The 27,379-nt window shown below is 45.0% G+C and overlaps 1 protein-coding gene across 6 annotated transcripts in view; it reads right to left on the reverse strand.

Moving 5' to 3' along the window:
• Window positions 1–27,021, reverse strand: part of GRID1 (glutamate ionotropic receptor delta type subunit 1) — a 707,273-nt gene extending 680,252 nt beyond the window's left edge. For all 6 annotated transcript variants that reach the window (XM_081004876.1, XM_081004878.1, XM_081004877.1 and 3 more), the window contains exons 1-2: window positions 26,486–27,021; window positions 22,855–23,010 (exon numbers count right to left, since the gene is read on the reverse strand). In XM_081004876.1, coding sequence (XP_080861002.1) covers window positions 22,855–23,010; window positions 26,486–26,564 — 235 coding nt within the window. In that variant the 5' untranslated portion in view covers window positions 26,565–27,021. The remainder of the gene's footprint in view (window positions 1–22,854; window positions 23,011–26,485) is intronic.
• Between the last annotated feature and the right edge of the window lie 358 nt (window positions 27,022–27,379).

Genomic DNA, 27,379 nt, shown 5'->3' on the forward strand with positions numbered 1-27,379 from the left:
ACAACAGGAAGATTTAAAGAAGGAACTATTGGAAACTCAAAGCAGTAGAAACGTAAGATGATTAGAACCCCACTGAACTTGAAGCATGGGAAGCCCCAACAAAAATTTATAATTTGGCAGAATATTTGGACTATATGATATGTATTTGTATAATTTGGAATACTTAATGTGATTTGATTGGATTGTTAAAATGGAAAATTTAATTTAAAAAAATTTAAAAGAAAAAAGAAAAAAAGGTCATAATCTGGAACAGCAGCAAAAAGCAAAACCCTCAGCTATGGCTGTGTTGGTTTGTGGAATATCTTTGTGTGCAAACATTTCCATACATTCCTGGCCGTTTGCTTCGAAGCCTCTGAAACTGCACAGTCTCTTCTGCTTTCCTTAGATTAGGTCTGTTGGTTGCTTGCCATGCAAATAGGCCTGCTATGATAAAGCAAAGCCTGCCAATATCAATGACACCAATGGCTTCCGTAACTGACATTGCCTGCCAGGCAACAGGTTCTCCAAACAGCCAAGGCCTTTCCTCTCAGCTTGCTGCTGCTGCTAGCACACCAGTTCAGGACCAAAAGACAAAAGGGCAATTATCATAAAGATATAATCTATGCTGCCAGGTGCCATAAGAAAGCGGCAGAGATAGCGCGGGATAGTACGCACCCCGGAAATGATCTCTTTCAGCTTCTGCCTTCTGGAAGAAGGTATAGGGTTATAAAGGCCAGGACTAGCCGCCTGAGAAACAGTTTCTACGCAAATGCAATTCTGGTTCTAAACGCAGCATAAGGGGTCTCTATAGTATAGTGTATTTTAAAATGGGGTTTCAGAGTTTTTAGGGGTTTTTGAATGTTTTATGTAGTTTTTATGTAGTTTTATGTAGTTTTGTGGTAGTTTTATGTAGTTTTTCAATTTCATTGTTCTGCATGGGACAATGACAATAAAGATATCGGATATCGGATATATATCGTATATCGTATAATCTGAAATATTTATTTCCCAAAACTATTCACAGACCTTCCAAGTGTCCTCATTTTCCAAGGACAGTCCTGGATCCAAGGATGTCCCTATTTTTATTGGAGAAATGCTGGAAGGTATGGAGCTATGAGAGTTATGTGGGAGGAAACAGCTACCACATCTTTTGTCCAAAAACACCCACTGATGACACTCTTCTCCTTCCTGCACTTTGATATTCACCTTCCAGCAAAAAGTCTCAGGCCACTGTCTCCTTTGATTAAAAACCAAAGAAAACAAATCATCCCCCACCACATCATGGTAGCGGGCAGGGCATAAAATTTTCACACTGACGATACATTACAAAGATTGGCCCCAGTTGGTGTGTGTTTTAAAATACACTTCACTGATTTTGTTTAGAAAACTACAAAACACAATGCGGGAGAACTGGCAGGTCACATTTTGATGGGCAGTAGAAGCTGATGTATCTTATACTTCACAGAAGGAATGCAAAAATGAGCTACAAAGAAGGGGAAACGGGGATGCTTTAGAAATATCAACATAACTCTACAAAAACCACACCATTTTCACATATTCCATATATCTGCTGGAGTTGCAGCTGTGCCCTCATAGTATTTTCAGTAGGATCTCTCCAAACTGCCCAAAGGCTTCTGGCTTAATCCTACCAGACAATAATCTTAACATGCCATGTAAGTTTTTCCTGAGTAGCTGCTGTATACTCCAGACTTCCAATGTCAGTTTCCTCTAATGCCTTCCACTTCTGAACCATGGCCAAATTTAATAGTGTCGTTGATTTTATTTCCTCATTTCTACCATCAAATATTGATAAACTGCACCTTGAACAGGTTCACTGAGAATATTCCTTAATTCAATTTTTTTTGGGGGGGGAGGGCCCATTTGTTTCTTGTTTGCTTCCTTTTTTATGCTTGAACTTGAACCTATGTGGAGCACCCATGACAAAATGGAGACTCTCCCCTTTTTTTCTTGAGGAAGGATCCCAACTTTGGACTTAGAGGTTACTCTTTGCTCCTGCCCTAACCTGTGGTTGAAATTCCCCCACCACAAACACACACACGCAACCTACTTTTTAGTTGTTGAGGGAAGAAGCCAACTATGTCCATATGCAATGGTGCAGATAAGTAATTTTAACTAGACTCCAGATCAAGGTAGGGAATTTGTGGTCCTCCAACATGGCCAATGGTCAGGGATAATAGCATTGTAGTCCAGTGCTATCTAGAGGGTTAAAGGTTTCCATCCAGCATTTCCCCAATATCCTCCAACATCTCTCTGATGAAAATAGGGACATGCTAAGGAAAAGCGGGACATTCCAGGATCAAATCAGAAACCGGGGTGGCTTCTGTAAATCCCAGACTGTTCCTGGAAAACAGGGACACTTGGAGGTCTGCGTTTCCCATACCTGTTGCAAAGTACTGAGGAAAGGCAGTGGATTTGAAGTCAAGCCTTTTAAATGATGGTTGGTTCCCATATGAGAACCTGCTATGCTGCCCCGCCATCATTCCCTTACCCTTCCTAGATTAAAGCAAATATAGCAGTTGGAGGTCCAATACTATGAACGCTGGGGGTTTTTTAATCATATATTTTGGACTTGTCTTAAGATCAATATTATAAATTCATTAAAGACGTTCCTGCCTTACGTATGCCTTATGATCCTGAAGCTGTCTTGTTAGGTAACTTAAAAGGGGTTATTCAGAAGTCAGATGTGGAATTTAATTGTAGCCTTACTAACAGCTGCAAAACTAATAAAGCCACTAATTGGAGGGAACCAAGTCATGCTTTTAAAAAGTTTAGGACTTAATATTTGAGTGGGAATGGCCTTACATAATTTAATTTCAGGCTGAATGCTGCATCCCAAACTCTTACTTAATGAGCTTGACTGCCCCATCAGAAAATAGATGAACTCTCTGATCAGAGCCTCCATTCAGCTTTCCCGGAAGTTAGTTGCACTGGGCCGCTGCTGTAGGTGTATGAACAAAAGTATATAAAATCCTATGACCTTCTACTTAGAAGTCAGTCCTAATAAGCACAGGGCTTATGATCACATAGGTGTGCCCATGATTAGATCCCCAAGTATGAAGATAAGATGGAAAGAATGAAAGAGGAGAACAGAAGAATCATAGAACTGTACAGAAGGCATTTCAGAAATACGAGTGTTGATTGTATTGATTCAGTGCCCCCATTAATAGTGTGTGAGGGAGTATTATATGACAAGAGTGAAAGACTAGGGGTGTACGTCTTTTCTTCAAAGAATTATGGGCACTGTAGGTCACCTCTCACAGAGTTAAATTCCCAGCAACATTTAACCAACTACAGTGCCCATAATCTGTGACCATTGATCATGCTGGCTAGATTCTGGCAACCACAGTTTGGAGAGATAAAGGTTCCCCATCGCTGTTATACAAGGTATATCTCATTCTCACTCTAAAGATACTGTGTTTTGTTCAAATATAAGAACAATCAATATATCTAATCAACCCTTTAGCTCTAGGTTTAACTATTAATGACTCTAGAATTATTTTTTTGTCTTATCCCAAAATACTTAAGAGTATATACTACACGCCTTACATTTCAAAAAGCATGGGAGAAGATGGCTTATGGTCATCAGTTTGATTAACAACTTCTTCACAGAAGAGGATATGATTATCTATAGTTATTTCCAATGTACTTTCAGTCCCCCATAATGTCGCCATGCAATACCAACTAATACATTAGGAGAATTCTAAAAGATTTTGAATTTAGTGGTGATATTAATTCTGGACAAAGTGTTCCACTCATCATGCCACATAATACATCCTCAAAGAGTCTTCAGTTCTCCTTGTTCAGCCTTAGCAAAATATCCCTATTATATCAACCTGATATTACTGCCAATTTCACACAATAACACTCAGTAATGTTAGAAAATCCAGTCCTCCTTGAGACTTGATATAGTTTATATAATATGCTAACTGAAGCACTTCCTAGTTTTTCCGACCAAACAAAATCTGAAAATTCTTCAAATTAAAATTAATGTTCTTATTTTGTTACTGCTCCATTAAGGTACTTTTTGTACAGGAATAGCTGAGAACAGGAACAAATTTTGGGGGACGCCATTCATTTCAATCGTAGATATCGGCACAAACCAAGAAGTCATTAAATTTGCCCCATTTACCTCCAAATAATCATCCTATAGTGGTTATGTTCTGCTATTTCTCCTATACTGGTTTCATCCAAATATCAAGAGACTTAGCTGGGAGCTTCTCGCTAGGGAACAGATCAGTTATGGACTATTTAGTCACGGCAACAGGCTGCAACCCTATAAACATTTACCTAGGAACAAGTCCCACTGAACTCAACTGAGAGGGCCACTTGCAGTCCCACCACTGAGTATTGCTTGCCATGTTGGGATGAGAAACAGAGCTTTCTCAGCAACAGCACCCCAACTTTTTGCCATGTCTAAAAACCTGTTTTCTCCTGAGCCTTTGGAGGAATCAATTAATCCTGCCTTAGGGCCAGGTTGTCTGCATTGCATAGTTTTAATACTGTAATGTTTGTACTGCTATGTATGCAATTGATTTTAATTAACTGTGGTTTATAATGTTCTACTATTGTTCTTCACCACTTTGGAAACTGGTGAAAGGTAAATTTAATTAAACTAAATTCAGTAAGACTTACTTCTGAGTAGACATCGATAGGATCACATTAAACTGTCCAGTTGGATATTTTCTTTAAATTTTTTGCCAAAGAAAATTTAATATTTTTGCCAAAGAAAACCATTTTGTGACGCAGCCTTCCTTTAATTTCCACAATGTAACTTCATCCACTGAAGGCAGGCCATATGGGAAGATCTAAAATGCACTGTGTCCTCAAAGGTCCCAACTCCTTTTCACATTGTGTGTATGAAGTGAGGGGAGAATCGGAACCAGGTTAACTGCGTGTAGGCTCTAGTCAGATCTTCATATGAAAAGGAGGAGAGTGGAAGTGGGAACAGCAAACATAGTCTACATTACACAATATGTGACAGAGCATAGAGGTGCTCTCAGGTTCCGTCCCTGATATATCTCCAGGTAGGGCTGGAAGAGTCCCCAACCTGAACACTGGATAGCTGCCTCCAGTCAGTGCAGATGATACCAAGGACCCAGCTACACAGCTGCAAATAAAAATGTTTTAAATGTGTTGTAAAGTGAAATATACAAATGTGACACTAGATGGCAACAGTGAGCTATGCAAAATTCAATGTATTTTTCAAAACGTTTTTTTTAAAAAAGCATTTTCACAGCGTTGTGTGTGTGTGTGTGTGTGTGTGTAGATTCCACCCTAGATAGATGAGGAAATTATCTCCTCGGTATAACACTGCTTCCTATTAATGTCTCAACAGGGCCAATGACATATATATACAAACACACACACATATACAAAGTATCCCAAGCCAAGACAAATAATTTATTAAGTGATAGAAAACAAGAGAGAGAGAGAGAGAGAGAGAGAGAGAGAGAGAGGAGGTTTTGTATTTGAACAAACCCTGATAGGGTTGGTTAAGAAAGAGATGGACCAACAATTTGGGGGGGGAATTAGAAGAACTGGTGACAAAATAATGGAAGCGAAGGAAGCCACGGCTTTCTGATCATATTGTACCTCCCATCCATATCTATTCAGTTCCAGTTGCTCTTGGGCAGATGGGAAATGAAAAAAGAGATCCATTTTCTCAGAAGAAAGAGAGAGAACGTAACCGTTTACAAACTGTGTGCTGTCAGACATCTGTGTGCCACTGCCAACAGATGTTATTGTAATTATGATTAAAATGCTACAGAAATTATAATAATCCAGTAAGTCATGTTCATAAATTCATCTACATTGAGCACTTGACTGGGGGAGCAGCACACACACACACACACACACACACAGGCTATTCTGTGTTGGAAAAGCAGGGAACAGGTAATTAAGATACAATTGGGAGAAGCAATCTGGAGGGAGAAGCAATCTGGAGCAGGAAACTCCTGAAGCAATGCTGGAATAGCAGTGGCAAATCTTTATTGGTCAAACGCATCACTACATTCCACAAACAAGGTAATAACTCCCATGTGTGGCTTAGTTGAGGGAGCTAGAAGATGACCTGGGGGGCGGGGAACCACTGGGGAGAAAAGCCTCCTAAAATGTTGACTGGCTGTTGCTGTTTCTAGAATACAGAAAGTGTCTGCCCCTCCCCAATTTCATATATTCAGCAGGTAGGTAATCTGTCCATTTAGGTTTATTTTGGTTTCTCATTTTTCCGAACTTAACTTTGGTTTTCCACATCAGTTTGCTAATTATTTTTTTAAGTCCTCCTGGAAAACATCAGTTTTTTTAGTGTGAATTTCTCCCAGTACATACATTTGTATGCAATTTTGTATAGTAGACACTTTTTTTTTTTTTTTTGCAGTGTGGTTTTCCTTGATATAACAGATCTATGTAGGGTTGCCATATTTCAAGCAGTGAAAATTTGGAATTTGCCCAAAGCTATGGAGCTTTTTTTTGCAAATTCACAGGTTTTTGAGCCGTTTTAAAGGAAAACTGCCAAAAATGACACTGCCGACATGGTTTGCCATATGTCCGGATTTTCCTGGACATTTTTGCGATTTCCACCCGGGTGCTGCTTCCAACTGCAGCGTTCTAGATATGTCCGGGAAATTCTGGACATATTCTAACAATGGCATATTCTAACAATGGCAACCGTAGATTATTTATGTTCTTTCCATCCCCTCCTTTGTCTTCACACACAGCCCCCAGTGTGGATCATGCCCTGTAATATAAGTGGAAATACAGTGGTACCTCGGGTTGAGTACTTAATTTGTTCTGGAGGTCCGTCTTTAACCTGAAACTGTTCTTAACCTGAAGCACCACTTTAGCTAATGAGGTCTCCTGCTGCCGCTGCGCCGCCAGAGCACGATTTCTGTTCTCATCCTGAAGCAAAGTTCTTAACCCGAGGTAATATTTCTGGGTTAGTGGAGTCTGTAACCTGAAGCGTATGTAACCCGAGGTACCACTGTACACTGTAAACTTAGTTCCCTCTGCTCGCAAGTCAAGGAGGGAAGAAAACCCTTCTGAGCTCTCACACCAAAGTGTTCTCTAGTTTGTAGTAGGCAATACAGAGCTAAATGGACCAATGGTCTGACTCTGTACTAGACAGCATTCATTGTACCTCCTTATTCTCTCAAGACTTGAAACTATTTATTCTCACCTGTGTTTTAAATGCCATCTTAGAAGTATTTTATGCTGCCTAGGTTGGTTTTTAATGGGATCATTCTATTCTTTTAATTATTGTATATTCCAGTTTTTAACTAAATTTGATACAATTTTGCTATGGTTGATGGCCATTTCATGTGATGACGATGCAGCAGGCAAGAGGTGCCCCATATGGATTTGAGATTGCCACGAAAAGAGCACTGCATTTTTATTTTCTGTCTATTCCTTATCTCTGTTTGTTGAATAACCATTCCCAGTTGCCAGATGTATTGGCAAAATACTTTTGTGTTTTTTTTCAACAGATTTGTCACAGCAAGATCTGGACCAGATCTTGGAGAGGACCAGATGCCTATTGCTGAGACAAGAGATGCCTTTTGGATTGTTTGGAAATGATTTGGGGCTGGCAGAGAGTGAGAAAATTCCAGGATCTGAAAACAGGAGGCTGCATGTACCTCTAGCTTCCCTCTCTCCCAGCACCCATCTCTAAGTAGCAGGAGAACAACTCATCATGATTGTCAGGGACTGGCTAGACAAGGAGGAATGGTGCAAGGAAAGCATCAGAGGGGGAAGGCTCTGAGCCAGGAGAATAGTTGTGGGATGCAGGAGACAGGTCAGAGGAAGATAGGGGTGCAGACGGGTTGGAGATTGAGCAAGCAACAGGCTTAAGTGTGACTGAGGCTGCTGAGAAGTGACTGATGAGCAAGCAACAGGCTTAAGTGTGACTGAGGCTGCTGAGAAGGTGACTGATGAGCAAGCAACAGGCTTAAGTGCAACTGAGGCTGCTGAGAAGGTGACTGATGAGCAAGCAACAGGCTTAAGTGCGACTGAGGCTGCTGAGAAGGTGACTGATGAGCAAGCAACAGGCTTAAGTGCGACTGAGGCTGCTGAGAAGGCGACTGATGAGCAAGCAACAGGCTTAAGTGCGACTGAGGCTGCTGAGAAGGTGACTGATGTTGCAACAGATCCCCAGCCACCTGCCAGTTCCACTGTTTCCTTCTCCCGTACTCCTCTGTCCCCAAGAACAAAGAGGGGGTTGCATGTAGCAGAACAAAAGGCACAGAGAGCCCTCCTTGAAGGAGTTTGTGACTGTTGGGTAGGCAGCCGGCTGGTGAGGAGCCTTGAGAGGAAGTGGGAAGCTCAGATCCTCAGTCCTGGCAACTGCCTTACCAGGCTAGTCCAACCCATGGAGTTCACCATTGGGTTTTGTTTCTCTGGATAAAGAATCAGGTAGATGGGGATTGTTTGAGCGTGCCTGGAAACTAGCCTGGTGTACAATGGTAAACATTATATTCGTTGTCCCGCCCACTTTTGCCTCTAGCCCCGCCCACCACTGGCCCCCAGAAGCGAATGTGGCCCCCAGGCTGAAAAGGATTCCCCACTCCTGCTGTGGCTCTTGCTCTGGGGCCTACACACATGTTGCTGAATTGGACTAGGGAAGTGGCGCAGCTCAGGCTCGAGATAAAAATAAAATAAAATTAGGAACTCCTATTCTGTGTTACCAGCACAGCATAAAAGCCGAGATGTTATTTTAATCTTCTGTGCAATAAGACACAGCTGTTTTAGAAGCCAGTAGGATTGCAGGGAATTATTTACACAGTACAATGTACATTTTTAGCAACACTTGGGAACTAACTACCCAGTAATTAAAAAAAAAAAAAGAATTAATTTGCAATTTTAAAACCGAGACTGGAGTTTTAATCATATTTTACTTGGATGTAATGCACTTGAAGTACTGTGTATTATCATACTTCTTAAGCAGAAATATATCCATGGGTATTGCTTCATTGCTGGATCCTAGACGCACATATCTGAAAGAATGTTCATGATCCAGCCAAGAAGTGGAACAACAGGAGATGTTTCTGCTTAGGGCAGTGCAATAAGTGACAACCACCTCTCCAAATCTAGCCTCCCCATTCTGTTACAAGCCAGTCAGTTTTTCCTGGAACCAACTTTGAGGAGGAATGGCAAATTGCAGTTTCAGCCACCAACATAATGTTTTTTTCCAACTGAGTCAAAAATTCATCAAACTCTGGCTTACATGCATCTTTAGATTTCCATGTAGCAGCAGGCTGGCAGGTGGATGAGGGCACCGACCCTGCGCCAAAGCACTGTGTTCAAGGTGATACAACATTTTTTTACCTATAGTGCCAGATCTAGGATAGCCAAAGCACACAGATACTAGCAGAACTTAATCAGCTGGCTGATAAGTCTGTGCAAAACAGCCCTTTCACTCTGCCTCACCTTCTTTGTGGGGTAGTTGTTCGAATGAAATGGGATAACCGCATTTGCACCACCATCAGCTCTTCAAATAAAGGGCAATGTTATATATATAAAAAACGTGTGCTGTATAGACAGTGTGGTGCAGTGGTTAGAGTGCTGGACTAGAACTGGGGATACCAGGGTTCAAATCCCTGACATGAAGTGACATTGGGCCAACCACAGTCTCTCAGCCTGGCTTATGTCACACAGGATTGTTGTGTGAGGATATAACGAGAAGGAAAACGCATGCCACTTTGAGTTCCACAGAGGGAAAGTGGCATATAAATTTAAAAGGTAAAGGTAAAGGGACCCCTGACCATCAGGTCCAGTCGTGGCCAACTCTGGGGTTGCGGTGCTCATCTCGCTTTATTGGCCGAGGGAGCCGGCGTACAGCTTCTGGGTCATGTGGCCAACAAGGCTACGCCGCTTCTGGCGAACCAGAGCAGTGCACGGAAACGCCATTTACCTTCCCGCCAGAGCGGTTCCTATTTATCTACTTGCACTTTTGACGTGCTTTCGAACTGCTAGGTTGGCAGGAACAGGGACCGAGCAACAGGAGCTCACCCCATCGCAGGGATTTGAACAGCCGACCTTCTGATCAGCAAGTCCTAGGCTCTGTGGTTTAACCCACAGCGCCACCTGCGTCCCAGCATATAAATGTAACGATCAATAAAACAAAACAGATAGAAAGAAGCCCTCTTCATGTGTTGCAGGGACAAACCTAAGGAGGAAAGCAGGAAATGATGCTCCCCTCCCAGTCATTGGCTCCTTCCAGTTGCCCCATATCTGGCAACTCTTCCCCCTTCAACCCATGGAGGTTTCTGGGAGACTGGGGAGTAAGCAAACTCATGGACAAATTAGACCAGAGCTTTCCAAACTTTTCTTGTTGGAGACACACTTTTTAGACACGCATCATTTCGCGACACAGCCATTCGGTTTTACTAGCAAACTGGAGAATAAACTAGCCCCTTTTCAGCCCCAGGAGGAGCAGGGGGAAGTTCACGTGACACACTTACACACTGCAGCTGACACACTAACATGTCGCGACACACCCTTTGGAAAGCTCTGAATTAGACAATGGAGAATCTGACAAATGCGCGAAGGATAAGGCTATCAGTGCCTGCTAGCCACAATGGCTATGTTCTCCGCTGTTGCTGTGGAGCGCAAGTGGGGACAGCGCCATTTGCACTCATGTCCTACATGCGGGCTTTCCATGGGCATCTCCTTGAGAACAGGAAGTTGGCAGATAACATTGGCCATGTGATCCCACAAGGCTCTTCTTATGTTCTTAAGATCAGCATCCCTAATCATGCAGGGAGCCCCAAGTAGAAAAGGCTCCCCATTGCAAACCATATACCCAAACGTAGGGAAGTTGGCAAAAGCACAGGGGGGTGATGGGAACAGGGCAAAGGGGGCAGTTCTTTTCTGATCATTCATGGCTGCTGTGCCTGAAGAGGGCTACAGTAACAGTAAAATCGCATTGCCATAAATAAAGTGTTTCAAAATCAATACAGGAGATTTTAAAATAATCCGACTGCAATCCCTTTCTTCTTCTTTCTTTCTTGGCTGTACAGTAGTAAGAACTCGGGACTTTGCACTTTCAGAAAACAAAAGGCACCTGCTGACAAAGTTAATGCTCAGTAACTCCAGAAACATTTCATGCCACAGAAAATCCTGTTTGCTTCACTTCCTGTATCAAACAAAACAAAACCCAGCGATGGTGCCGCAGACTAGAAGCCCCAAGGAGTCTAAAACTAAAGCAATTCTAAACCCATGGACAAAAACAAAAAAACTGTGACCCAAAAACAAATTCAGCAGCCTGTTGGCCAGGCTTTGTTTTCCATTTTTTTTAAAAAAAATTAAGGTCATCCCTCCAACTTTATATTCAGCTGAAAAATGGGGGGAGTGTTTTAGTCTCTTTTTCAACATTGTCTTTCTTTCTGCTTTGAAAAGTTGCTAAGGGAATGGCTCTGTGTAAGGTCAAGCAGGAGAAATCCTGCTGGGAGACTTAATGCAGCCAAAACAGCAGGTTTTTCTCCCCCTTCTTTTCTTAGATTAATGCCACTCGGTTTCCACACACACACACACACCTTAAAGGGAGATCATTACTGTTCCCATTTCTTACTGCATATATTTAATATAATATTAATGTACAGGGAGAGGAAGGCTCAAGAGGCTGTAGTAGCAGCAGTGGGGGTCAGGGAGGGCGAACGCCGCCACAACAGCGCACCAAGATGGAAACAGAGACTTGCTAGGGAAGCAGAGGTTAGCTGCAGGAAGGACAGCTCACCAGCAATTCAAAACCCACAAACCCAAGACCGCCCTATCATGTGCAGTAATCATCAAGTCTCCAACATTCTCATTAACTGTTAAGTCATTAGGCATCACATAAAAGAAAACCGTTTCAACATGCGTTTCCCTTTTTTATATACTTAGCGCCTTAAAGCTATGGAAATGAGGAAGCAGAGGGAAAAAATGCTTGGGATATTAGCATATCATTGGAAATTACCATCCCTTCTAAATTCTTACGCGTTCCAGTGTGCACTCAGCTAGATTTTCAAGATGTTGCATGCTAGTTAGATGGTCTCCTGTTCCACTGGATAAGTTTCTTGTTATGTACTGAGCTTTCACACTTGACTCCAAGTATATTTCATTTCCTATTGAAGAAAAACAGAATCAAAACTAGCCGGCCCCACAGCAAAGTTGTGACAAGGAAGGGGTTGGTCGTTGTCTGCAGTGGAGCAACATGCCATGGCTACATGAAAATGCAATACTTTATGGGTGATCCTCAGCCGACTACAGGTTACACTCACTGCTTTGGAGGTCCCAAGACTCAGTGCACCACCACTGTTTCCCTGAAACAAGGAATTTCAACCTCAGAGAAAATATTACGGCAAAGCAAAAAAGGCAAGAATGTCCTCAATTTCTCAGTGTGCGAGGCAGCCGCCTGCTTCATCTATGCTTATTGCAGGTTTCATCTCTACTTTAGCAGGGGGAAAGGCAATTGAGAGTGCTAACATGCTGACCTTTGCAGGAAAAAAATAATTAGAGTGCTCAAGCACACAATTGCAACGCCAGAACTTAAAATGAGCATATGGACACTGCAAAAGAGGGGGAAAGCACACACACTTAATCATGTCAAATTACCTTAGTTTGACATAGAGCAGGGTGATACAGACCATTTTCACAGAAGCACATGGCCAGAACTTTGCAACAGTGAACACTCCCCTGTTGGGCATCAGTGTTGCCACAGGCTCACTGGGAGCAAAGGAACACTGCTGTCTCCAACCTTCTGCCGTCACATTTGCATATGTACACATTTCAAGAAACTGTTAAGTCAAGCATTACCTCAACAAAGACGGTTGGAACTGCTGGGTTGTCTCCAAATGGATCCTTCCGCGAGTGAATCTACTCTTTCGCAAGTAGAAAGCCCTAACTTAGTATAAGTTCTTTACAGCTACAAAAGAAGGAGGGAAAATGGGAGAGCGGCTTTGTATAAGTTCATCCCCTCCAACATTTCTCCGATGACAATAGGGATGTCCCATTCCATAATGATAATTTTGCTATTTATGCATCACACCCAGCCACTCTGGGCAGCTTCCAACATATTTAAAAACATAACAAAACATTAAACATTAAAAAAAAACTTCCCTATACAGAATTGCCTTCTGACAGCTCGGGAGTTGGATAATTCCATACCCTGCAACATTTATCTAATGAAAATAGGGACACCCTAAGGAAAAGTGGGACATTCCGGGATCAAATCAGAAACTGGGACGGCTTCTCTAAATCAGGGATGTCCCTGGAAAATACAGATACTTGGAGGGTCTGTAAATTGTCACACAATCTCTTGCACACATCTAGAGAATCTTGCTTGTTTTCTGTTCAAGTTGTGCAAAGTTTTTCACCAGCTCTTGCACAGCAATTTGCAGAATAGAACCCACCAGCAGAGAAACACTACTTTAAAAAAATTACTTATGATTAGTATTAGTATTAGTATTCACAAAACTCCAGAGTAGGTGAAGACTCAGAGTGTAAGCTTCAGATGTCAAGGAAATAAACAACTACCTGACTTTTAGAAGGCATCAGAAAGCAGCCTTGTTTAGGGAAGTTTTCAATGTTTGATATTTTATCGCTTTTTTATTCTGTTGGGAGCTGCCCAGAGTGGCTGAGGAAACCCAGCCAGGTGGGCGGGGTATAAATTATTAATTATTATTATTATTATTAAGAACAGACTTTGGCTGCAAACCAACACACACTTAATGGAAAGTCCCACTGAATTCAATAGGATTTCCTTCTGAGCTATTCTGCATTATTTCTAGCTCGTCTCAATGTAGACCCAAGAAGGAGCGTCAAATCAAGCAGCTCATAAGCATAAAAGCACATGCAGAACGAGACGATAGTGTCGCAGATGTCTTCCCGGTGGTAGTCTTAAACAAGTCTGGGTTTGGTCTCGGAAGGCACCAGGAGGTAAGCATTATGCGTTTTCATCCCACTGAGCACCAACATTTAATGGCAGCAGACTGGTTAGCAAATTGTGCAGGAACACTGTCAGGACTCTAGGAACATGGAAAAGATCCCCCTACTTTCCACTGTGTCTGGCACGTGCTTAGCAAGCATTGAAAGAACAGATTAAAACTCAGTGATGCATGCAACCGTATGTTCTTTCTAGAGAGCTGGGTTTGGTTTCTGCAAGTTCACATATGTATGCTACCTCCCAATGAATCAGCATGAAATCGGTTGTCAAGAAAGCAGCTGAAGATGCCAGAATACAAGGGAACAAATGAAGCCCCCATAGCAGCCTCCCAATCCATATTTACTGGGGTGTAAGTTCCATTAAACACAATGTAATTGTGGTGCTGGAGGAGACTCTTGAGAGTCCCGTGGACTGCAAGAAGATCAAACCTATCCATTCTGAAGGAAATCAACCCTGAGTGCTCACTGGAAGGACAGATCCTGAAGCTGAGGCTCCAATGCTTTGGCCACCTCATGAGACGAGAAGACTCCCTGGAAAAGACCCCAATGTTGGGAAAGATTGAGGGCACAAGGAGAAGGGGATGGCAGAGGACGAGATGGTTGGACAGTGTTCTCGAAGCTACCAACATGAGTTTGACCAAACTGCGGGAGGCAGTGGAAGACAGGAGTGCCTGGTGTGCTCTGGTCCATGGGGTCATGAAGAGTCAGATACGACTAAACGACTAAACAACCACAACAAAGTCCCATTAAACACAATGTAATTGCACAAGTGTCATGCTAAGGTTCGGAAGACCACTTTTCCAAGACCTAGTGCTCATCCAAGAATCCTCTGCAATATATACAGGAGTCCCATGGCAGGCAAGCAGGAAAAGCATTCCTTGAAGGTGGAAAGTTTGAAAACTGCTACTATAGACTTGCAAATCAAGATTCCAAGTTAGGCTGGGAGCATTCCCAAGGGAGTGATCACATGCAGTGCCTAGAAGTGTGAAGCTGATCGTTTGCTGAAATGTTTGCATAGCCTTGATGCCACATATCAGTGTAATTCACACATGCCTGCATATCAGTTAATTACTGAATAGCTCACAGATAGATGAACCAACTCCACCGAAAAAGCGTTGTAATTGAGTCAATGTGACATGCTATGAAGAGTCTCTCTCTCTAGTGTTTTGATCTGTGATGGATCATTCACAGATGCACATCATTAGATCCTAAGCCATCAAATGATGAAAGTGCATGTATGAAACAGCTCATAGTTGTCACTTTAATTTGTGTTGTTTTGAGTACTTGCCAAGATTGGTTATCTCCTTGCACACTATAATCCTTGTGGCATTTTTTTTTGTCGTCTTTAAAAATCAAAACTATGTTCACAATAATCTAAAGTCGTATAAAGTACTGATGGCACAAATAATAAATAACCAGCTACCCTCACATGTCTGCTTTCCATATCTTCCCTTTAACTCATATATAAATTAGCTAATTTGTACGTGACGGTGTAGTCAAATAACCTCTTTAATAGAAATTTCTTTATCCTCTAATTCTTTTAACATTTGCTGTTCCCATAAACAGATGAGTTCTGTCTCATTATGATTTTCCAAAATTTGCATGCTATGCCAACAGAATGAGGAGGATCTTATGCTAAGCCCCCAATTTCATTATCGCTTCCTTGAGTTTCTTCCAGTAAACTTTTACTTCAGAACACAGCCAGAAAGTGCCACTTCATTCCTATAGAATTGGTTATGTTCTCCTTCCTTTCTGGACCAGCTAGTGTCAATTTCACTTTAGTTCATCCTTCTACCATCTGTACACCCAAAAACAAATAGTGTGAAATTCCTCTCTTTTAGAATACAACAGTGATCAGTAACTCTAGAAGGGCTCAAAACAGAGGTGGAGGAAGGGAATGATAAATGTAAATAATGGTCTCATATTCTCCATTCTCTCTCAATGGCTCAAACACCCCTGTGTCTATTTCTATTCCTTTGGTGGTTTTTCGCTGTCCACACTCTATGAGCGCAATAGAAAGGGAAGCAGATGAGAGCACTCTTTAAAATGTGCTGCTATTTTACATGCCACCTCTGTCTACCCTTAGGCTTTATATATACTTAGGATGCCTCTCACAACACTACAGTTCCCAGATTGGTTTAACAACCAATCCTTCTTCCTGGGGAACTCTGGGAATTGTAGAGCTCTGTGAGGGTAATTGGGATCTCCTTACAACTCTCAGCCCCTTGGGGGGAAACTATAGTTCCCAGGATTCTTTGGGGGAAGCCCAAAGTGGTGTAATAGTGCTTTAAATATATGGTGCATAAGAGCGATGATCCCCCCCCCCCAATTCTTATTTTTTTATTGGGGATTATTGCTGACCTATGAGAGTTTAAAGGGTGTAAATATTAGAGCCAGTTTAGAGAAGAAGATCTGGGAAGGCTTATGACATCTCAGTCCCTTACATTATTATGGCTGCCTTTTCCTCCTCCTTTGGGACAAGCTGAGGGAGATCATTTAAGTATGATCCTCAAGGATCCTTAGAAAGCTGTCTTATTTTGTTTTTTGCTTATTACAGCTACCACTATTGCATTTTTGCATGTGTTCCATGCTTTCATACCATATTTTCTTATAAATATTGTTTGACAATTTACTATATAGTCATTTTTCTCACGTAACTTGATTCATATTCATGGACAGAATAACACCTGACAGGACCTCCAAAAAATATAGACGTACATTCTTTATGGGTGATCTCATGCGTTCTCAGGGTTTGCTTAGCTACAGGGGTGTGAGAACTTATCTAGAAGCAGATAGTATTCCACCTGGGCACAAAGGTACTGCAGGAAATCCTCTCTCTGCGCTAGAATCTTGACGGGTGGTTTTTATTTTAGAGCTGAGTGAAAAGAGACATGGAGACATACACTTGTGAATAAATGTGGATACAGTCCACTACTTGCAAGATCCTCAGCTGTGCAAGAGCACAAATACCTGTTGACTGGTGGACAACCATAGCCACAGCCAAGGTACAGCTTGCCTCACTTCTTACTTGACCTTCTCTAAAAGAAGGAACACTGGTACTCTGGGCACCTCAATCGTTAATATCGCTGTCTACAGCTCTTGAGCGACGTCTCTCCAGCACTGGTGTGGCATCATAGGACGAATTCACAGGCTTCCCAGAGAGCCATGTGACTGCTCTGTGGTTGCATCCCATAATGCTCTGCAAAGGTGAGGGACGGATCACACAGGAGGTTTCCACAGCCATAGGCCCTGCCTAGCCAATGGTGACTGGCAGCACTGACATGACTATTATATACATGAGTGTAGCTGGGAGGGGGCAAGGGGGAAGCTGCCCTCCCTAGATCAAGTAAAATAATAGAATTACTTAACTAACTGACAAATCACATCGTTTCTGTGCCCCCTCCCCCCCAAAAAGTCCTGCCTCCCCAACCAAGTCCTGCTCCACCCCCCAACAAAAATCCTGGCTACACTAAGGTTACCAGACTTTTATCAAAGAATCTGGGGACACTTTCTTTTTGAAAAGAGAAAAAAAAAGTTATTTTAAAAATATTTATTTAATTTAAAAAGAAGTAATAACTTCTCTTCTGTGGTCTCTTCGCGTGGCCTTCCACTGGGCCCTAGCCTGCTCTCTTGGAGCGTTAGCCACCGTGGAGTAGGCTTGGGTCGAGCCTGGGCTCGGCCACATGTCCTTGCCCTCCTGGTGCTCTCTTACCTCTCCTCTTCAGTGGCAGCAGCGGTGCAGCAAGCTCAGGGCTCCCCTCTTTTCTCTCCTTCCTCTTTCTCTCTCTTCCTTCTCCTTCTCCTTCTCCTCTCCTCCTTCTCCCTGCATCGGCTCCAGGGCTTTTACTGGCCCCAGAGCACCACTGGACAGTCGGCTGGGTGCTCTTACTCCTGGCTCAATTTGGGTCGTGGGGGGGTGTCAGCGGTTCCCCCTGTTGATGCGCCGGGCATCCCTGGTTCCCTCTCAGCAGCGGCAATCTCAGCAGCCCAGAGCCAGACTGGAAGCACAGTTGGCTCTGGCTGGCTTCAGGAGCGGCCCGCTGCTGTGGCACCCACCATTTTGCCTCACCAGATGTCCCTATGATGTGTCTTGTGCCGTTGAACCAATCACACAACATTCATTCCCTACTGATAAATCTACAACACTTAAAATATAAATACAGGGACATTAAATGAAATCCGGGGACGGATTTTGTACGGGGACAGATTTGTAAATCCGGGGACTGTCCCTGGGAAATGGCGACATCTGGTAACCATAGGCTACGCCCATGACTATATATACTGTAAAGGAGCATCAACCATGGCTAGACAGCATCCATACTATTCAGGCAACACGCAGATTAGGCTATGTTGAATACCTACTCGAAGGTGTTTGTTGGCACAAATCACCATAGGAACAGACCATAAATGCTTCTGCAGCTACGCTAATGTTTGCTATATAGCGCTGCTCACGAAAGCACGGAGCATCAAAACAAAACATTTTACACCTTAGGGCCTTAGTGCAGCTGCCATAGCACCGTCCTCGCAGAGCAGGTCAGTTGATTTGCTTCATCTTTTCTTTCATTTTGACAGCTCTTAGCAAAGTTGCATGGAAAACAAGCAGAGCATCTTGGAAAAAAACCAACAGCACTAAGATAACAAACGGTAAGAGTGACAGCAGAATGCAATCCAAAACGATACTACAGAGCAATGGTATGGCTCCTGGCTCATCCATGCATCATTCTGTCAGCACACTGTATAACAGAAAAGAAAAGAAAATTAAAACGATGGGGGGAGAAAGAGAACCGTCTGTCTAACACCAATAAGAAGCCTGGAAATCAAGATAGAGCTACCACTATCATATTCACTCACCCATCGTGTCAAAGTTCTGACACCCCTTGAGTGAACAGCTGATCACTCTGTCGTCCTCCCCAGGAGAGAGAAGCACATATTAACTTCTCCAAAAGAGGTAGTTCTTAAGTAGAATTGTAACATTTATCCAGCATCCCATCTGCCCTCCCGCTTATCAGCTTCTGCTTAGGGAGAGATTCTAATTTTAGAGGCCTACTGCCCATGAGTGGACAGTTTAAAACAACACCTATCAGGGTCTTGCAGAAAATTTTGCAATGCCTAATGAGCTGTACCAAAACAGATTAAAATATGACTAGACTCTTCCCTGGACTCTCCAGAGTATGCCTCATACATTAGCTTTGTCATAGCTTCTTCATCCGATATAGAACTGAAACACCACAAATTTTATATACATATATCTGTGTCTGGATGCACGCCATGCAAAGGAAGAAAATACAAGTCTTCTGTGCTCCAAATGCTTCCGTTCTCTGCTTGGGTGTCATATTTTAAATCCCAAATGCAATCAAACCAGGGAAGGAGATGCTGTAAGGTTGTGCGAGGAGACACTGTTCAAAATGCTCTTTCAGCTATCCAACTGCTGTTACTTCCATGAATATGAATCAGCTGCAAAATAGGCCACTGATCCTTTGTAGCTTTATGAAGATCTGATTGTACGCTAAAACTTTTGACAATAATCAACTCCCCTAGTCTCTGCTAGTTTCAAGTGCAAGATAATGCAATAGGAAGCACACACACACACACAACTCAAATGTTGCATCGCTTGCTGCCGCTGCTGCACTGTCATGCATTAAAGCAGCAATGATCTAAAGCAGGGATGCAAAATCTGCAGCCCTCCATGTTGTGGACACAGTCAGGCAAGGTTGGAACTACAGTCCCCATCATCCCTGACCGTTGGCCATGTTGGCAGGTGTTGATGGGGGTTTGAGTCCAACAACACCTGGGAGGGTCACAGGTTCCCGATCTCTGCAAGAAACACTTACTTGGGAATAAGTCCCATTGAACACAGCATGACTTACTTCCAAGTAAATTTGCACAGGATTGTGCTGCGCAAGCACAGTACAGTAATTTTGTCTTGAACCTTCCTTGAGCCTTGCAATCTTGCTATGGGCAAAAACAGATGTCAACACTAAAATAAAACGTTGTCTTCCCCAGTAACTTGGCATCTCATGGAAAGTGAAAGGCTGCCCCAAGTAGAACAGAAACACCCAAGAGAGCACAAAGCACTAGTAAAAAGAGCAATTTAAATATAATATGCTATAATAAGTGCAAGTAACTGAGGTAAGTTTTGATGGGAACGATCCAGAAAAAAATTCATTAAAATGTGCTGAGCCAACAAGAACCCCTACAAGCATGCATGAATTTTGACAAGGGGGGGTGAAATAACTATTTCCAGTGCATGGTAAGAAAGGCTTAATGATTCATCGTTCAGGGGAGGGGGGAGAATAGTAATATTGGTAAGGCATATAAATAGCTTTCCTTTTCTGGAGAACTGCTTCACAGCTGCTGAAGTAACGCATCCAGTAACCAGTCTTGACTTCTTTACCAAACTCCCCCCACATAACATTCCTAATCTGAGGCAGGATCTAGAATGTTTTCTTCTGTGATTTGAACTCCTTTACCTGCCCAGCTACTGTCTTAACCTTATGAACTTGAGGATAGTTTGCAGACTGTCATTTAAGCTAGCCTATCTGAACCATCTTTAAGTCTGTATGGAATTACTGGCTGCATGGCAAGAACACACAAATAAAATGCATTTGTACATAATATCGGTTGGCAATTTGCCTGCCTCCATCATCTAGGCTGACCAGTTGATCAGAACCAAGACTTGGAGAGATTCGGGTTATCACATGTTTTCCATGCTGCTTTATTTGTAGCTACAACAGAAAGATGCTGTGACGGTTGCGCATTTCAAGTAACTAAGCCTGATCTCACAGGTCAGGCTCAAGAAAAATCTAGATGCAGTGTGCTTTTCTCCCTGCATTCACATCCCCTCTCTTTCTAAAATGACCATTCATTCATTCCTCTCATGCAAGTCAGTCTCCTTTCAAAATAAAACCCTTCAGGAAACACCACACTAGGTGATAATTCCTACATGCGACTCCTGATCACGTACAATGTATTCTATTTATTGCTGTAAAAAGCACATCCGGGATGGGTAGGACACAAGAGTCCTGAAACAGCTCTTCTTTGTGCTTATCCAATTAATATTTCCCTTTGGGTCTCCTGTCCCCTTGCCAACAGGATGGTAGATTGACAGGTGCCACAAAACAAGACCAGGGTTGGAGGAAATGTTCAGATCACAAAGATGCTGTTTAGTTGCCCTCCTCCCACCTCCCTGTCCCTGTTCTTTCTTTTTTAAATAGCTCTGGCAGCAGTTCAGAACATCGGATCAACATGTTTTGTTCACGACATAGCCAAACACACACCTATCCTCGGTTGCCTGCTGCAGGGATAGACTCTCCATAGGCCAAGGCTAAACAGAAGAGTAGAGATACTGCAAAACACGGGAAAAAATACCACACCATAACACTTTCTCACATCATCTGGAATACAGTATTTAAAAGGGTGAGGGTAGCAAGAAACAGCAAAGAATCTCACAAACACCTTGATGGTTAACAAACTGATTAGGGACTTTGCTTGCAGAAGCCACGGGCCATTTCATCCACACAGCATCAAACCCATCACCCTGCAAAGCACTTCATGCTGCTCCCATTTCCTACACCTTCAATTTCAGCATTTCTCTCCCTCTAAGCTACCAATCCTGCCCTTCCTTCTTCAAAAGACACAGAACCAATCCTTTGCAACCAGGAAAAAGACTTGTGCATGGCAGATCATATGCATGTTTACTCACACGGGCAAGTCTCACTTTGTATAATGGAGTGAATAGGGTTATAATTTTTTTTATCATTGGTATTCTTAAAGGTGGAGAAGCTGCAGTCCTGCCTAGAGACTGCTAGAACACAACTCCTCTCATCCCTGGCCATTGGCTATGCTGGCCAGGACTGATGGGAGTTGGAGTCCAGCCACATCTGGAAAGCCACAGCTGTGCCACACCTGCCTTAAAGGCAGCAACTTCCTTTTGAAGGACCTTGGAAGTCTCCAGTTACGGGCACAAATTAATCCACCTGTTGCCCTGCCTCTTTCCACAGGCAATACTGTATATCAATATCTAAAGGTGTTCCTCTTTCATCCACACAGGAATATTTCATGTTCCTCGATCCTTTTCTCCACTTTAAGAAACCACCCTCCCTTCATCCACTTTCATTCTAGCACACTAGAAACCCACCAGGATTATAGGTTTCCAAGGATCTGGCTTGCAGGCCTTTCCAATATGCCTGTGTGTATACACACACTCACAATCACACAGCCGCACACAGAGAGCCTCGGATTTCTTTAGGCAGCTGGCGCGTCTGCGCCCGACAGCTCTGCACTGATTTATCCTTTCACTTCGTTTCAGAGCTTCCAAACCAGCGACCAACTCCTCCAGCCAGCGCTTCAAGCGAGGCCAGAGGATGCTCGCCTCTCCAAGGCGCCCAAAACACCTCCTGCAGCTTTCATTCGCTCCCCGCTTGCTTTTTTCCTTGGCAAACAGCGCCAACCTTTGGCCGAAAGGAAAGTTTTCAGCCAGGCCGCGCAGCAAAGAAACCACACGCACGCACACACAACCTCGGCCGGCAAACAACGTCCGCTTTGTGCCACAGGCCCTGCCAGGCAGCTGCCTGCTCCCTTCCCCCCTCCTACCCTCGGGTGGGGGTCGAAGCCCCTCCCAGAGACAGAGAGAGAAGGGGGGCGGGCGCGTGGGAACCGCAGGCTTGGCTAGGCAAAGCGCCCTCCATGAATTCCGCGCGCAAAAGGAGAGATCGGCGAGAAAGGCAAAAGCTCTCCGGGCATAGCAACAGCTAAAGGCAAGGCGGGGCAAGAGATCCACAACTGCCCAGATCTCCTCCTGCTGCCCCCGCCGTCTATAGCGCCTCTAGGGAGAGAGCAACCCAGCCTGAGTGGATCTCCCGCGCCCTCTCCAAGTTCCAGGGGCGCACTGGAGGCCAACGCGTCGCGAGCCCCTCTTCTCTCCTTCGCGATCGCCCTTACCTTCCTGGACGGCGTGGAAGGGGTTGTTGGCTTCTATGAGTTTGATCGTGTACGTGATTTTCTCGCTCTGCAAGATGTCATCGTTGAGGCTCAAGTCCGCCACCGCCTGCTTGAAGATCTCGTCGTCCTTGGCCGAGTTGCCTTCAAATATGGCACCTGTTGGGGGTGGAGGACAAATAAACCATCATCCCCATTACCAGCACATGGGAAGGAAAGGCCGTGCCAGTGGCGTGAAGGTGAACCCAGAAAGGCTTTCTACTCCGAAGGCTACTTCATCCACGCTCGTCCCTCAACTTTCCATGCACATATACTTCCCAGTCTCCTAAACCGCGGGGTGATTTAAGCCTATTCAAAAAGGGGTCGTGCCCACTGACTGCTTCTTGACGGAGCCACACACCCCGAACTGGCCTTTTTTTTCTCCTGCAACAAGTGCGCAAGCCTGTCCCAGATTCACACAGCTAGAGATGCGGGCTGGGGAAGGGTCAGGAGCATCAGTTTTGCGCGCAGAAGGTGCCGGGTTCAATCCCCGGCCTCTCCAGGCAGAGCTGCGGGAGTCGGCTGCCTCAAGACCTGAAGAGTTGCTGCCCGTCCGTGTGGACAACACTGGCTTAAGTGGACCACTGGCCTGCAACGATAAAAAGCAGTTTTTTGTGTTCACCCTGAACTAGCATGCATTGAAAGGGCAGGAAGCCGCTCGCTCGTAGCCCTGCTGTTACAACAGGAGAGCTAAAGAGGAACTCGCGCGACTGAGCTCTGGAAGTTTGCTCAGCTGAGCTCCACTCAATAAAAATGACAAGGCCAGACCATCCTAGCTGCTGTCCTGTACTTGCCTTGAAGGAGGGATGTGTGGGGCAGAGGACATGCCCGAGGCCTTCCTGGAAGCGTTTCTGCGGGCCAGGCCACGGCTTCGCAGGAGAGCTTCCCGCTCCCTTGTGCCTTATATTCACCAAGGGCAAGTCCTCTGTGACACCACGGGCAGCTAAAGAGTCCTTATTCCCAAGGCAGAGAGGAGCGCCTGCGATGGGAACCTTCTCCTCTTCCCTTGCTCAGGGGTTGTGGGGATCAATTAGATTTTTTCCGGTTATGAAGCCCTGTGGCAGAGGGCAACCACATTTCTTGTTCGTTTGCTGGCAAATATATTATGTTCCGCTTTTACGAGAGCCAAGGCTGCGTGGCTGCGGTGCCCAGGGGACTGCCCAACCGGGCGCTGACCAGACGCAGACCTGCTCAGCTTCAGCCAGTGGGCGAGCTCGGGAGCCTGCGGACTGTACAGTCCAATTTATAAGCAGCGTGAGCTTGGGGTTCCACTCGGCTCTTGGGATTTTAGCCTGTGTTGATTTATATAGATGTAGACACGCGGGGTGGGGGAGGCGGAGGAGAGGCTTCCTAAAAGTTTTATCCGCAAAAAGGTAGGACAACACAACACCTACGCGTCAGCCTCCGGAATGGGTGCCCCCCCTTCTGTTCTTAGAGCTGCCCGTCACTTCCCTCCTGCGCATCGCCCCATATTAACGGAGATCTGAGCGTTGTGTTCAGTAACCTGAAAGCTTTTAATTTCAGAGCCTTGGTTATGCAGCTAGCAGGAAAACATCTGGCGATAAGCCTTACATAATATACCCCTGCTTTGAGCGTGAAGAGAGAAGAGAGAGGTAAATATATAGTGGTGGGTTTTTTTTTACTCTGTTATGTTTTGGTTTTTTTTAAAAGCCTAAGCATATTATTCTGCTCATCCTCACACGCCACCCACCTCCACGTTCCGCCTCTCTAACTTATTATTCACGTCTCTCCTGCGCCTTTAAATGCCAACCAGATGCTCACACCGTGCGCAAAATTCCAAAGCGAAGTTCAGCTTCGCTCTTCAACCTGGAGAAGCCATCATCCTTGCTCGCAGCCTCCTCTTCCCGCCCGCCACTTGAGCGGGAGGCAGGTGGCTGAGAGACTAAGGGGGCAGGGCTGAGATCTGACTAGAACAGAATCCTTCATCCACAGGTACAGGGAGATTTGGGGGGATACTTTATCTGCAGGTGCCTAGCTTTGTACGCCCCTCTGAAATCCGACGTCAAGAGTCGCCCATTCTGAGCCGGTTCCTTCACGCGGCTGAAGTTAAAGTTTAGCCGCTCTCCCTTCGGGGTTGGGGTGATGAGGGAGAACTCTAAAGTCTTTCCAAACCTAGCTGTAGCACAGCAGACTCCCTCCTCCCCTCCCCAATCGATCTTTTTTAAGGGATCCGCAATGCTGTTTGGCCTGCTCTCGCCAGCCTCCTGCTTAAGGCATCGGGAGAGGAGCACGCGGGGTAGTAGAGAAGGACGAGTTTGCCATCAGCCACCACCGAGCGGACCCGAAAGCATTTCCCAGCCCTCTTTCTCCCTCCAGCCTGTCCACATGCCTTTCCTTCTCCTCCCCCACCCTCTCTTCTCCCCGCCTTCGGGGAGGAGACCTTTCCTCTGATTTAAAAAGATCTCTACGAAGTTTTAAAAAAGATGTCATCATCTGCTGGAGCCTCTTGCTTGGGTTTTTCTCCAGCCTTTTCCATCGCATTGCCTCTCACTTGGGAGCTTTCCCGTGCCTCCCTTCACCAGGACCCTTGGGAATCAAAAGCTCCCCAGCTCCCTTCTCTCTCTCTCTCTCTCTCTCTCTCTCTCGTACACACACTCATTTCCTTCTTCCTGCTGATCCCTGCAGAGTCTGGCCTTTGCTTTTATTTAATTTCAAGGAAGAAAGTCTACCAGTGGCAGCCCCCCCCCCCCCCGCTTTGGCACGAGCCACCGTTCTCCTTCAAAGTTCCTTTTAGGGAACCCCGGATCTCCCTTCTCCCTTTCCGGCTTCCTCTTCTCCCGATCCAACCTTTGAGACCCCCACCGCACCCCACCCCCAACCACGGTGCTCAGTAATCCACCAATGAAATCTCATCCAGTCCAATGACAGACAGAGCACCCACACTACGTTCCTTTGGCACCTGCAATCTCCCCCCCCCCCGGCAAAAACACACCAGCTAACTTGAAAGTGGCAGTTGTGTGCCTCCCACAGTCCGGGCTTGGGAGAACCACACCTGCCCGGGCAGAAGGAAAGTCCCTCTCCAAAGTTTTCCCTATAGGGAGCTTTTCAGGTGGGGGTTGGTGGTGTGTGTGACCACCTCATCTTCCTCTTCCTCCTCCTCCTCGGAAGTGGAGAGTAATATAGGCGCAAACAGGTCCAAAGCCACAGAAAGGGTTTGCTTAGGAAAGCAACTGCAAGCGCAAACCTTCCTCAGTACCGCCTCCGGAGATTTAGAGAGAGAATTCAGCTTTCACAATGGACAGTCTTATTTCGCCCCTAACTTTGCAGTGAGGTGCATTCAGAGGGCTTTTATTTGCGGTGGCGTGGAAGAGAAGACGAAGGGAGAGCGAGCGAGCGAGAGCTCTCGCCATCCTCTCTCTTTCCGTCGCTAGAGTTCAACTCGCTTTCTCCATCTTCCCTCCTGGATCAGAATTATTATTGCGCCTTAATGAGACCCGATCCTCCTTTCACTCTTATAGTAATTGCTTATGTGCCACTCTTACTCTGCAGCCTGCATATATATCTACACACATACACACGACGCGCGGACGGGGACACACACACACACACACACACACCAGCTTCTTCCCCTTACCAATGTGGATGATGGAGTCCGCTCGCACCGTAACGCATTGAAATATCCAAGGGAAAAACCAAAGCATCAGTACTTCCATTTCAGACCCCTCGTACAGCACATCAGCCCGGATTGGGGGCGAAAAGCCACCGAGATGGGGAGAGGGAAGGAGGTGGAGAGCAAGGAAAGAGAGAGGAAAGATGCCCAGATTTTTTTTTGGGGGGGGGGAATAGAAAAAATCCCAACCTCCCCAAAACCTAAGTAATTTCCAAGCTTGAGGTTTGAAAGTCGGAAAGCGCAAGGCGGAAAAAAACCCAAAGGGGGAAGAAAAAAAAAGCACAACCCCCAAAAAGCCACCAGCAACGATGGAGCCACAGCAAAAAGAAAGGAGGAGGAACGAGGTTGAGGTTTTTAAAAATGTATGTCGAGAGATAGATCCCAGCTTGGTAGGAGGCGACAAGCGACAGCAGCAGTAGAGCAAGCAGCCAGCCTTAGACTTCAGCAATAGCTCTTGAGCACTCCGTGGGTGAGTGTGTGTGCGCGTGCGTGTGTGTGTGTGTGAGAGAGAGAGAGAGAGAGAGAGAGAGAGAGACTCTCCGTGTGCGTGTGTGTGCGCGCGCGCGCGCGTCTCCGAGCCCCAGCAAACAGCAAACTGCGGAGGCACCCCCCTCCTCTAACTCGATCCTCTCCCCCCCCCCGCATCAAACCGAGGACCCACGTGATTGCAGAGCCTCACTACTGAATATAGTCTGGGCGAAAAGGCAACAGAGAAGAGATGGAGAAGCAGCTCCTATGGGGGGGGGCGGCGAAGTGTGCGCGCGCGTGTGTGTGTGTGTGCAGCAGGAGCAGCAACCACGCACGCAGCAGCAGGAGGAAGCAACCGAGAAAGGAGAGTTGAGTTTGGATCAAGGATTT

This window comes from Podarcis pityusensis, assembly GCF_964106645.2.
Source record: "Podarcis pityusensis genome assembly, chromosome: 5".
In the NCBI taxonomy this organism is placed as follows: Eukaryota; Metazoa; Chordata; class Lepidosauria; order Squamata; family Lacertidae; genus Podarcis; species Podarcis pityusensis.